The 14,331-nt window shown below is 36.6% G+C and overlaps 1 protein-coding gene across 3 annotated transcripts in view; it reads right to left on the bottom strand.

The window, feature by feature from the left end:
• C1GALT1 (core 1 synthase, glycoprotein-N-acetylgalactosamine 3-beta-galactosyltransferase 1) overlaps positions 1-14,331 on the bottom strand; it is a 48,309-nt gene that overhangs the window by 13,698 nt on the left and 20,280 nt on the right. For 2 of the 3 annotated variants that reach the window (XR_011074843.1, XM_068550615.1), the window contains exons 2-3: positions 7,180-7,416; positions 3,313-3,980 (exon numbers count right to left, since the gene is read on the bottom strand). Coding sequence is in view for 2 of the 3 variants with exons in the window: in XM_068550615.1 (XP_068406716.1) it covers positions 3,313-3,980; positions 7,180-7,416 (905 nt within the window). In the remaining variant the exon portion in view is untranslated. Of the gene's footprint in view, positions 1-3,312; positions 3,981-7,179; positions 7,417-7,762; positions 7,822-14,331 lie in introns of all 3 variants that reach the window. The other variant, XM_068550616.1, reaches the window with a different exon arrangement.

Here is a 14,331-nt window from a genome sequence, read left to right on the forward strand (position 1 = left end):
AGAGCTCTCTACATCAACCATATATCAGTAAGTTTCAAATGGATTAGAGTTAATGCAAATAAAACTGAAGAATTAATATAATAAACCATATTTGATCATTTCTGACCTACGAAAAGGCAATTTCACAAGTAGAGGGTTTTTAAAATATTTTAAAATCCACTTATTTTAAATCCACTGTATTAAGACTGATTGCAAATTTTCTGGTAAAAAATCTACTGCTAGGGAATAGACTGTATGTAGTCCTAGAGAATAGACTTTATTCCTAGGGAACAGACTTTATTCCTAGGAATAGACTTACTTCTAGGGAAGTGAGAAGGTGGTATGAGAAGGGAACTGCACGCAAAGTTCTGAACAACCAGCTTAAGAACATAACTCTTTGATCAACTAGAATATCTCACACCCTAACCTCTAGAAAAAAATTTTCTACACTGTATTTTTAGTGATTACTAGACAGGGAAAGTGTATGTATGAGACTCAGGATGGCTTTGAAAACAGTAACTCCCTTAGAGAGAAGCCAATTTATTAAATGATGAGTAATAATAGAAGTCTGATTTCACTTTGGGTTTATACAGAACCTCCTGAGAGAGAAGAGGCAATATCAGAAGGTTGGGTCAATTTTGGAACTTCCAAGCCTATTTTATAGTCTTCAATACAACTCACAAATTATTATAGAAGGAACATAAAATTTTCCATCCATTTAAAAAACTAGTACAATTTAAATAAAATATGTACTATAGAAATATTTATTTTGTTAATATAAAGTATATTGTTGGGTATACCCTATTTGTATGTGGGAACTGTGGGCAGTACTCTTAAAGAGAAAGTAGGATATTTTACTGGTTACAAAATAATGACAATTATGATGTCCCTTTGCCGTTACTGTTATGTGTACTCAATATCAGATACTCTTAGTAAAATCTTACATGCATTTAGGTGTATTTGTTATTATGCATTTGTAATGTTTTTGAGTTTGGGTATATTTTTGTATGGGAAGGGGTGCAGAATTAAGAAGGGAAGAGGTCAAGTAATCTTGGAATGGTTTAAGAAGAGTTTACACTAAAGAAGCATCCAAAGTAGTACCTCACTAAAACCAAAACAAAAATAGACTATCAAAAGCACACTTGGGAATACATCTGTTTTATAGTTTAGGAAATTCTTGCATCTCTAATAGAAATAAGATGCTAGCATACGGTTTCAAACAACCTCATTACATAAAACTGTGCTTTAAAATGTTTATTCAAGTGGAATTTATCCCAACAAAAGAATATTTATTCTAACATATCCCCTACCCTCCTTTCGGGGGCACATACCCCATTAATCAGAGAGGGGTGCTCACGATGGAAATAACACAAGCTTTTAGAACCAGAGTGGACTTGCAATACTGCCTAGGCTACTTAGCAGGATAGACCAGTTACCTGATTTTCCTGAGCCCCAGTTTTGTCTCCTCTTAAATGCAGGATTGCCGTAAGGATTAGCTATCATTTCTGTGTAAGTAACAAGAACACACTGGCGGTTGAGAGCTGAAACGGTAGTGATTTGCTTCAAATTTTCCTTTTTAAAGCTGATAGCTTAAAGCTTGGGTCAGATATTCTAGGTCAAGGTTTTGAAAACACAGTGCTGTTGACATTTTGGGCTGGATAATCTTTGTTGTGAGGGCTGTCCTGTGCATTGTAGAACGTTTAGCACCTAGTGGGTTTATAGTCTCGTGGGTTTCTATCCATTAGGTGCCAGTAGCAACTGCTAAGTTAACAAGCAAAAAGGTCTCCAGATTTTGCCAAATGTCCTCTGGGAAGCAAAAAAGCCCCCGGTTGAGAACCACTGTTCTAGATGATGATCTGAAAACATTGGCTCGTGAAGAAGAGAAAGGTAGCACAAAGTGTATTATTTGTACCTTAGGGCCAGAGGAAAGAAGGCGAAGAGCACTAGCGACTTGCCTTGAGACATATTAATCAACAATAGAACTGAGTCTAAAAGCTAGGTTTCATGACTCCCGGTCTCCAGTCATTCACTGCTGCAATGCTCATATAGTGAAAAACCGGCAACAGCCTACTAAATACACATCGGCTGAAGAATGGGTAAGTTACAGTATATTCATATATTAGGTTATGACACAGCAGTCTAAATTAATGAAGCAGATACATACATTAATGTTGATAAATTTCAATGTGTGAAAAAGGCATATGTTCAAGTATACATGAGGTATAATTCCACTGATTTAAAGAACTGCAAAACAATATCCTATATACTATTTATGGATTCATAAACATGTAGGAAAAATATAAAAACACACATGGTTATTATAAGTACTAAACTCATGATAGTGGTTAACTCTGAGGAAGGAGGTAAGAAAACTGGACTGAGGAGGGTACATAGGCCTCACCTAGTTCTGTATCTTTTTCTTTTTGAACAAAAAAATCTGAGGCAAATGTGACAAAAGATTAATATTTGGTAAAGCTGGTTGTTGGGTACAAAATAGTATATCCTTCTCAAATATTTAGCTATACATCTGAAATATTTAGTAAAATAATGTATTTTAGATAAAATTCTCAGGAATGTAAGCTAAGGTGTCAAGTGAGATCTAGGACTTATTAGGTGCTCACTGTGTGATAGACACGGTCCTACACCGTAACTACCACTGAATGAGACAGGTTCATCAGATCCATCTTACAAATGAGGAAACTTAGGCCCAGGAGTTAGGCAAATTCTGTCCATCCAAGGTCATTCAGCAATTAGGTGGGACAGCAGGATTTGAACGTAGGTCTTTCTGAACCTCAAAGTCTTTTCATGCGTTGTTCCTAAAGACGTGAAGGCTCTTTACCCAGATCTTCCCATAGCCTGCTTTCTAACCTCACTCAGGTTTCTGTTCAAAAGTTACCCTTTAGCGAAGTCTTCCTTAATTGCCTAAACTAGAGTACCCCATTCCACTCTGGGTCACTCTCCATCCTCTTACCTGGCTTTACTGTTCTTCAGGGCACTTGCCACTACCTAAGATCATATTATAACTTGACTTGTCTGCCTGTTTATTGTATGTCTCCTCATTCAGAATGTAAGGTTCATAAGAACTGGAACTTGGCCATATTTACTGCTATATTCTTAGTGCCTGGCATACAGTAGTACGAATATTTGCTGAATTACCACTGCTGACACCTTTGTTCTCATCTACTCTGTTATACTGCCATTCGATATAAAAAGACTAAGGTAGATTCTTAGTTATTGATACTAAAGAAACATAAGCATTATTAGCTAGTTTTTTTTTAAAGTAAACAAAAGTCAGTCTAAGTATTTATACAGTAATAAAATTTCTAAACTTACCTCTACAGGAGGATAATAGTTATAATTCCAGTACCAAAAGGTTCTAGGCAGATAACCCTTAATTAAATGGTGTTCTGGTACAAAGGGATGAAAAGTTTCTTTTCCAGTGGTATCTCTGGAATCTCCTGCTTCTACATTTATAATTTCCATGCATCTCCCCAGTGCTAAATCTTCGATGGAGGAACTATGCGTACATCTGTCTGTTTTAAATGCATCAACAAATCTCTTCAAGGCTTCTTTGCTCAGTACATATCCTGCTCCTCCACTCATGTAGCCCTGCTTTACGTAGGGCTTAAATCTTCTCCCAAAGTAAATGGGTTCTTCAGGGTTGTATTTTGAGAGAAGCCATCTCAAGTTATCTAATATAACATATGTATCATCATCTGCTTTCATAAACCAATCAGCATCTTCTAAATAATGATCATGAACATACTGAAAAGCTTTAATTGTTTTCCAGTATAGTTGGTCTCTGCCTTCTCTGGTTTTTAATCCCACAGCAGGGAAGTCTTTATTTTCTTCTGAACTCATAAATAACACTTTATTACAACGCTGGGCCCATGTAGCTTTGACGTGTTTAGCCTTTTTCTCTAGATTTTGAGGCCCTGTCATTACCCAGCAAAGAATTTTAACTTTCTGATAGAGGTTTTCCGCGATGTCAGTGTTCTCATCTATTAAACAGAAAAATTTTAAAGTTAATTTACAGAGTTGTAAAATCCAAATAAATTATACCACAGAAGACATTTTCTTAAACAATTTCCAAGATGCCCCCCACCCCATATACCTCTTTACCATTAGTGATTTAGCTGCTGAAAGAAACAGAACATTGACAGGAAGTTCTCACTGCTGTGAATAAGCTTCTGAAGGGCAGGAAAGACAAACTAATGAAGTAGCAGTTCATTTTGGAGTCCACAAGAGTCTAGTGTTAAGAATTTCTACAAGTACCCTGAGGTGGTTTTAAAAATGCTTTCATGACTACCCCAGTTTGAAGAAGAGTTAATGCAAAGCAGAGATTACTTCTTACAGTAACATACCTCATTCCAAAATGCAAATCTAACAGTGAGAAACAGAACAGAAGAACAGGTAGAGGTAGTATTTCCAAGATTGTCTAGAGCAGTGTTTTTCAAAGTACTGGTTTGCAAAGAAATAGGGAGCTTATGCCAGAATATAAAGCAGCATGTTACTTCTTTCATCGAGGAAGTTTTACTACAACCTATCAAAACGTCCACTTAACTCAGCAGTGAGCTTAACTGAGTTACATCCTGGTGCAAGATCCTTATTAGGATGCAGACAGGTAACAAACAATTCACAGGCTGTCAGGCCAAGGCTACCTTTTGAGTAACACTGCTCTAGAGGAAGAATCCAACTATGATATTCCAGATCAGTGCTTGGTGAAGGATCAATTTTTATTTCCAATAGTTAGAGACCTATACTTCTGTAAATATGCTAAAAATGAATTACTAATAAAATAAAATTTAAAAAATAAATATAAAATACAAGCCCAAAGTTTTTATTTCTAGATTTATTCAAAATTATTGTCAAATTACCATAAAGGTTTCTAACTATTTAATCCTGATTTTAATACTTATTTAGTTGTGGACCAGCGTGAGTCTGCAAAACCTCACTTTGTGTAGCAATGCTCTAGGCCGAATCCTGAGGAAACATCCTTAAAGTTAAGGTCAACCAGTGAGTTACAAAAGCTCAGCCCTGCGAAAAATTAACAACTGGAGGCATAAATTTCTAGTTAACTGATTGAGAGGGAGTAGAAGGAAAGATTGGGCAGGGCATGAAAATATTCTCATGTCCCTCTGAATATCAAGAATTCACAATCCAAAAACAGAGAAAACTACCCTCTTTTCAGTCAGAGAGCATTCACATTTCATATACTTGAGGAGCCCAATCTCTTAGCTGTACAGATATACCAAATGCTGGATGGTGGGGAAAGTGGTGGAAGCAGCAATCCCCAATATGTTTCACTTAGAGCAAGACATCCTTCTCCCTACTGCTGGAATCTGGTAGATAGTCTTCCTCATTCTTTCAATTATTCATTCATTCATTACTCTGTAGTAGGCATGTGCTGGTACAGGAGATAAAAAGATGAATAAGACATATGTCCTGCTACAGAAGAATTCATTCTAGCATGGGAGCTTGGCATGCAAACCAATACTTGCCATATACTAGAAATGCTATAATAGAGGTATGTATGAAGGTTTCAGTGTGCTGAGGGTAAAATAAAGCAATGCCTTATAAACACTATAGAACATTGGAATGGGAAGTTGGCTAGAATAGAGAATAAAAGGATATAAAGCAATATCAGGAAAAATAAGAGATGATGCAAAAATTAGGTCTTTAAATGAAGCTCACCAGAAGAAAGGACAAAAGGCATGGTGAAGTTTGCTTGAGAGCAGGTACATGGATATGTGGCCTGAACTAGGGGAAGCGTGCTAGAGATTGAGAGAAGTAACCTAAAAAATGGTAAAGAAGCAGACTGTTGAATTTATGAGAAACAGGATTGATTGGTAAGCAAAGGAAAGCACCTACCACGACTTCATAGTTTCTGGCTTAGGCAGAAAGTAATGAGCTATATAAAAATAGGAGGAAGAATGAATTTTAGGATTATAAAGGAAAAGGAGTGTGATTTACACATGTTAAGTCTGAGAGAAACAGACCTCTAGCATACCCCACATTCTGTGGACCATCAAGTAGGACAAGTAGATCCTAATATATGTGCCTGCAGTGAGGCCGATCTACTACAGCCTACCAGGAGTAGAGAAGCCTGGCTCCAACTGATCAACTGAAGACCTAGAGCAATGATACAGGTCAAGTGCACGATGATTAAACTGCTCTGTGATAAGAACATGGCTGCTCAGAGCTGAACCACTGTCATATAAACATTCACACACATGACACACTTTGTAACAGTATGCATGTATTTGCTAGTTCATAAAACTCAACAAGGATGTGATACCTCACCCTCAACCTCAGCTTGAGAGGTAGGAAAGAAGCAATTTACTGCCAAAAAGATAAGAGAAAAAAACCCTTAATGGGGGACTCTCTGCATTCCAGAATTCCAATGGTTTTTCAAGCTGCTGTATTCTTCTCTGTCAAATAGATCACAATTTGCAGAGATCTTTGAATTCTGAATGTCTTCTCGTAGTGTCTGGAACTGGGCTAAGGTAAAGACAGCAAGGAACAGATGGAAACTAAAATTATGGGGATTGATGACATCACACAGGCAAAGAAAGAGCCAAAGGACAGAAACTTGGAGAAAACCAACATTTAAGGGGAACATAGAGGACATAATTCAGAACATCTGGATAGAGGTAGAAGACCAGGAGAAAATGAAGTCATTATATATAACACATTCCTAGTATTCTACTTCCCTAATTTTTTATGCCTCTCAAAACAAGAAAAGATTAGTTACGTTAGCTACTGACAAAATATAAATTGAGATTTACATATACCTCTTGAGCTTTTCTAGGAAAACAAGACTAAGCAAAAACCAAGATTAAAACAAGATGATAGCAAAAACCAAAGATACAGATATGAACCATAACAAAATTAAAATTTTTAGAAACAAATCTAACTTGAAAGTCTTGCCTTTCTCCAAGTTATGGTTTCTGAACTATTTCTATTTAAAAATAAATTCAAAGTTAAAATCTTACACCCTAAATAAATCTGGGTTTTAGCAATTTCCTTCTCTTGAGGCAAACCAAGAACTGTCATTTAATACCTAGAATTAAGCTCATTTTCATCAAAAGATATAGTGATATAATAAAATGCATATAAATAACTTTTTCCAATTCTCTCAACACTTAAACAGATTGAAAAATATGGTTTCTGTTTACTCCTTAATAAAGTAAGCCATACCTTTATGTTGGCTAGCATCTGCATCAAAGTTCATCTGTCCTTCTAGATGATTCTGTTCATTATCATCTGAATGCCTAGCATGAGGATCATTATGAAGAATATTAGGCTGGAGGTCCCTCTGTTCTCCCAACAAAATACTAAGTAGCTGAGAACATAAAACAAATCCGATTGCTGATCCACAAAGGAAGGTTAAAAAATTCAGCCAAGATTTAGAGGCCATTTCCCGAAAATGTATTTCTGTAAGAAAAAAATTAGCAGGATGTTATAAATTATAAAGCAATATAAATACCAAGAGTAAGGACTGATAACTTTTAGCTGTACCGGGAAGTTAATTCCTTTCATACAGGAGAACATATCTAAGAGTATTTAACTTTTGTCCCTCTATTTGCTGCGAAAACACACAGTATGGACAAGTCAATAAAATAAACAAGTAGTAACTAGGAGGATCACTGCTGGGGTGGGGCACGGGCAAATATGTCAGTATTTACACACGGAATTTCCTGTTCTTCTAGCCAGGATTCTGCATGGACCCAAGCCTGCTTGCCACGTTCTTTTTCTTTGCTATCAAAATACTTATATTTACCTTTTTTCTCTTTTGGTAGTAATCATTACCTACTCTCATCAGGGGTCAGCAAACATTTTCTGTAAAGAATTAGAAATAAAATACATCAGGCTTTGTGGACCACAAATAGTGTCTTGTATATTCTTTTTCTTGCTTTTTATTAAAACAATCTTTTAAAGATGTAAGACGAATTCTTAGCTTGTAGAAGGCTAGAGTCAGCACTGTTTCGGGATCCGCAGGGCCAAACCTATCTGCCACCTGTTTTTGTAAGTGAAGTTTTACTTGAATACACCCAGTGGTGACTATGGCTGCTTTTGCACTACAACAGCAGAGTTGAGTAGCTGCAACAGTGGCAGTATGTCCCACAAAGCCTCATCTAGCCCTTTAAAAGAAAAGTTTGCCAACCCCTCGCCCTAATACCCAGGCTTCATTGCAGTGTTGAATGCAGCTGCCACCTGCTCACCATCTTTCATTGTTATCCCACTGGACTGCAAGACCCCGAACAGCATCTATATATCACTAGGATTAAGTAGGATGCCTGTGACAGTGGTTGCTCAACAAATGCCTGTTGAACTGCCCGACAACGAAACAGGCCCTTCTTAGGGGTTTGCTAATAATTACCACATAGTGAACTTATAAATTCCTATGAAATTCTTATGAGAATAGTCCTAATTCTACAGTTTCCAACTCACCAATATAATTTTTTAAACGTTTGCTAAGCATCTACCAAAATAATTGCTAAGCATTAACGTTGCTAAGCACATGCCAGATGCAGTCCATACTTTATTTTGCTTGAAAAAAATTTTAATTTTAATTTCATTTTTCACTCTCACTATGACCACTTTGCAGATAAGAAAACAGAAATTTAAAAAAGTTAACAGATAACTTGCACAGGTTGACAAAATCAATAAAATTCACTATTTGAACCCAAGTCTGTCTGCTTAAAAAGTCAGTGCTCTTTCCATTGCATTTCTCAAACTCTCTACCCAATCACCACTAACAGCACAGAACAATGGACATGTATAGTGAAGGTAGGGGTCTGGGAGATATGACTGTCAAAATAAAAACTGCTTTGAAATACTTTGTAAAAACAAATAAACAAACCAATGATCACCACTGGAACAACAAAACAACTTCATGTGGTTATATCTCCAGAATGGCTAGGTTCTTTAAAAGCAACCATTCAGCTGAGTACAACCAGAAAAACTGAACAAAATGTAAAAATATATGTTTGGAGACACTGGTAAGATATCAAGGCAGTGAGAATTGAGGGGAGGGGGGACAAGCTCTGGAAAGAGAAAGAAGTCAGGAAAGGTGGGCTGGACATTTGGCACAGCTTCATTCCTCAAGACAACTACTGATTCTGACAGAGAAAACAGTAGCTGATGCAAAGAAGCTAAGAAAAAATACAGAGTCCAGCATCTGCCTCGGAGAAGAGGTCCTGGAAAACAGGCAGGCTTTTATCTGGACCCTGAAAGGCTACAATCTAGGAATAAGGATGGAGCAGAAATTAGACCAACCTTCACAAGGACTGAAGCCCAAGTTGGAATCATCTTAACCACTGACTGATTAAGGCGATCTACCCCTAGCTTAACTGCAAAAGTAAAGTTTCCCAGATAAATATAAAATTATGGAGAACCTCAAATTATTATTATAATTTTTAGGTAGTGATAATGTCCAACACAATAAAAAATAATCAGGTATCAAAATTAAAAGTCTGACTGAAAACAGAGAAAAGAGTAGAAAATAGAAACTGACCCCCAGGACACTTAGATAAGAGATTTTCCTACTAATAACTTTAGTTAGTCAATAAGTTAAATGACAAGATTAAGATATAAGGTATAGAATAGACATAGATGAAGAGAAAAATTAACAAACCAAAAGCCAGGTCGGAAGAAATTACACAGACTGAAGTACAAAAAGACATAGGATGGTACATAAAAAATTGAGCAAAAGAAACATAAGGAATAGAGTGAAAAGGTCTAACATATGTGTTAATTGGAATCCTTGAAGAAAAAGAGACATATGATTGAGGAGAACCAGTATGTGAAGAAATAATGACTGAACATTTTCCAAAACTGACAAAAGACTACCAACTATCAGATTCAGGAGGCTCTATGAAACACAAAAAAATTTAAAAACTAAAAAAAAAAAAAGGAGAAAAAAGAAAATGATACCAAGAAACACCACAGTGAAACTGCCAAAAACCAAAGACAAAGAAAGCATTCTATATCCAGCAAAAATTGCCTTCAAAAATAAATCTGAGGGACTTCCCTGGTGGCGCAGTGGTTGGGAGTCCGCCTGCCAATGCAGGGGACACGGGTTCGAGCCCTGGTCCGGGAGGATCCCACATGCCGCGGAGCAGCTAAGCCCGTGCAACCTAGGACCCATGCTCTGCAACGGGAGAGGCGACCGCAGTGAGAAGCCCGCGCACTGCGGCGAGGAGTGGCCCCCGCTCGCCGCAACTGGAGAGGGCCCACACGCAGCGGCGAGGACCCAACGCAGCCAGAAATAAATAAATAAATAAATAAATAAATTTATTAAAAAAAAAAACTGAAAAAGATTTTTGAAAAAACAAAATCTGAATGAATTTATAATAAGCAGGTCTACTCTAAAAGAAATACTAAAAGGAGGAACTTCCCTGGTGGTGCAGTGGTTAAGAATCCGCCTGCCCATACAGGGGACACGGGTTTGAAGCCTGGTCTGGTAAGATCCCACATGCCGCAGAGCAACTTAAGCCCGTGTGCCACAACTACTGAGCCTGTGCTCTAGAGCCCGCGAGCCACAAGTACTGAGCCTGTGCGCCAAAACTACTGAAACCTGTGCACCTAGAGCCCATGCTCCACAACAAGAGAAGCCACCGCAATGAGAAGCCCACGCACGCACTGCAACGAAGAGTAGCCCCTGCTCGCCACAACTAGAGAAAGCCCATGCACAGCAACGAAGACCCAATACAGTCATAAATAAATAAATAAATAAATAAAATAATTAATTAAAAAAAATACTAAAACAAGTTCTTCAGGCAGAAGGAAAAGAATTCCATGAAAATTCAGAGATGTAAAAAGGAAGAGTGAGCTATAAAAAGCTTATGTATATAAATAAATACAAATGAACACTGGCTACATAAAACATTAAAAAGTTCCCACAAGGTAATATTACTATTATCATTAAAATAAATGACAAAACTGGCACAAAAAGTGTGAGAAGGATACAAAGAGTTTAAGTGTTCTAAAATCATTTTGTTGTGTAAAAATACTAATATCAGACTTTAAGACACTAGGAATGTATACTATAATCGCTGATGTAATCATTAAAAAAGGTAAAAATATATAAGTAAAACTCTAATAGAAAAAATTAAATGATAAAATAATACAAGTATTTTCAAGGTAGAAAAAAGGGAGAAGTGGATAAAAAAATACGTGGGACAAACAGGAAACAAAGTTATATGATTAACTAAACACAAATTTATCCGCAATGGCATTAACTATAAAAAGACTAAAAATTCGATTTAAAAGAGAAAGATTACCAGCCAGACTAGAGAAAAAAATAAACACAAGTATACGCTGCTTACAAGAGACATACATTAAATATATTCAGAAAGTTAAGAGCAAAAGGATGGAAAGAGATATGTCATCCAAACACTTATAAAAAGAAAGTATGTTAAAATCAGACAAAACAAATGAGTAGTGGTTACCTGGTTTGTTGTCTTCATGATATTCATTAGACTCTGCATTTATGATTTACACACTTTTCTGTATTAGCATTTACTTTAGTAAAAGCTTTATATAAAAATACTTTCATATGACCTTTTATTTTATCCCATTTAATACACATTTAATATATGTATATTTGACATAAAAATATTTATTCCAAAATCTGTAAGTAAATTTGGCATGCCATGGAACAATACCATGCTTATCCTGTATCTTGTATCTCAGACCCTCTCTCTTGAATAGCAATTCCAGTTTGAGAAGAATGACCCTAAGGGGAAGTGGAGAGCAAAGCTGCTCAACACCAGAGATGCAAATTACCAATATGAACCCAGCAGGCACTTGTTTACTTCTTTTACTCTATCTTTACTATAACTTCAAGTTTAGAAAGGTAGGCCTTCATGGGTAAAGAGTATATATGTCCCGCTCAACTCCCCCATTCAATTTCCCAGAGCAAAAGCAGAAACAAGTTTACCAAGTCTTTCTGCTGTTTTCCCTGAGGGGCAGCGTCCTCAAATTCTCCCTCCCACTGTCCTCTTTTCTCCATTCAAACTGCCCTTTAACAAAATCCTTATAATTCAAAAGGTGTAATCTACAATCCCAGAAAAATAGCCTTCCTGCTTTAAGTGCTTCTTTTGAAACCCTAAAATTCTCCAGATTATTAGAAGCCCAGTTCATTAGACCTTGCTTTAGCCAAAATCCTGGTCTGAGATTACATTCAAAAAGCCAAAGAGAACTGACTATTTAACTATATTTTTGCTATTATGTGAGTTCTCCCTTTAACTGGAGTGTACATTATTAAGACTTGATACAACTGAGGTCAGTGATTTGAAAGAATCATGAATTGAAAACATCAAGCTGAGAGAAGTAAGTGAAAGGCATCACAACTCCAAATTTCTTACGGTAAATAAAGAAAGACTGGCAGAGTAAGATTGAAGTGGTAAACCCGAAGGAAAGCTATTAAGGTAACATTAGCAGGCACTTAAGAAACTGAGAAGTCAACTAGGAGCCACAATTCCCCACGTCTTGTAATTCTCCCACTGACACTCTGCCTTCTAACACACTAGTTTTGATTTTTTATTCTTTTTGTACTGGCTGTGACTTTCCTTACCTTAACACCAGATATAATCACGTCACAGTCTCAGAAGGGCACAAATCCAACTGAAATTTCCATGGCTGCAGAGTCTACCACTCCTGGTACTGGAAAGCAATAGTCACAGTGGCGTTCAGTACCACTCAGACAGAAAGCACTGTGACTGAGAACAGGAAGTAAGGACTGTAGGGCCAGAGAAAATTCTTATTTCCATCACCATAGTGAATATCTGAAGTGAAGGAAGTGCTGATCAAGCTCCAGTAACCATGAATACTAACCTGCTACCCAGCCATTTTCCAAGAAGATACTGAGCTTCAGAACAAGCCTACTTCTGCAGCATGGAGGTTTTATTATTTGTAGATGGATAGGGTTTTCTTAGCTGAGGTAGCACTTTTTTAGAAAGACACCTGTTCTGGGGTGAGTGGAGGGAAAATTGATTTCTTGATTTTACAAAATTTGTTAACTTTAAAATATTTTGTGATGCTGTTTGATGCCTGTCATACTCTTACCCCTTCCGGTCCAGAGAATTCTCAGTCAGCATGTGCTGGCTTATCCCTGTTGCTTTTACCCCATCTCCTTCCAATTTCAAGGGCTCCTGCCTTATGACTGAATTTCTGTATACCTCCATTTTTCATTCTTGTTCCTGGCATAAAAGAGCTATCTCATGTGAGTGGAATGCACCCCAAGCCCCACTCAGATTTCTGGCAAAAATCATCACCCCCACCTCTTCAGATTCTTAACGCAAGAGTCTAAAGTAGACCAGATTGGAAGAAGACACTGCTTAACAACACTGCACATTACAAGGGCTTCAATATATATTGATTAGAATTGAATGCAGGGAAGTTATCAATGCCACCTGTTTTCCAAACCTGATGCATAATCAGAATCATTTGAAGAGATTTTAAAACTACAGATTTCAGATGCAAAAGTGCTGGCACAACTAAAATTTATATTTTTATTTTTTAAGGAACAGTTTTGTGTTATTCATTGGTTAAAAAAAAAAATCAAGCAAATACAGAACTATGTGAAGAAGAAAGAAACCACCCCAAATCCCATCACTTAGAAACAACTACCATTAACATCTGGTGAATATCATTACAAATACGAATAACATCTTTATGAATAACAGAGATAGAAGGGGGGATAATTATACCTAACATTTGGGCCCTGTACTAATAAGAGCATGGATTACCTGTAAACCATAAACTAGGGACTATTAATCCCACTTTACAGATGAACTCAGACACAGAGAGCTTAGTAAGCTTCCCAAGGTCACACCAGCAACCTGAATCAAGAACTCAGATTCTTAACCACTGTGCTATCGTTTTACAGAATTGTGATTATATTAGTCATGCTACTTTAAAGATTTAACATATTAAATTAGATTTATTTGAATTTATAGAAAAAAGGAAAATAAAGTGAATCTAAATTAACTTTGAACGTCAGCTAATAAACATTTAGAATGTGAACCCCCTCCTCTAAACAATCCCTCTAAAGATAAAGATTATGAAAAACATAAAGCAATCAGAGGCCTTATTTTTTAATTACATATTTCAAATTTGACAGTACTTATTGATTTCTTGCTTTGAGAATGTGTAAATCAGCATATATATACATACTCCCACAACAATCAATTTTTGTGAAGTACTTTTATTCTGTAAAATTTACATAGTTTATATTCTGTAAATTACACTGTAATTGCCACGACTGCTTGATCCTGAATATATTTTAAATTGGATTCTATGCTCATTATTAGCTCTTTTATCACAGCTGCTCTAAATGTGAGT

Source organism: Eschrichtius robustus, chromosome 8 (assembly GCF_028021215.1).
Source record: "Eschrichtius robustus isolate mEscRob2 chromosome 8, mEscRob2.pri, whole genome shotgun sequence".
In the NCBI taxonomy this organism is placed as follows: Eukaryota; Metazoa; Chordata; class Mammalia; order Artiodactyla; family Eschrichtiidae; genus Eschrichtius; species Eschrichtius robustus.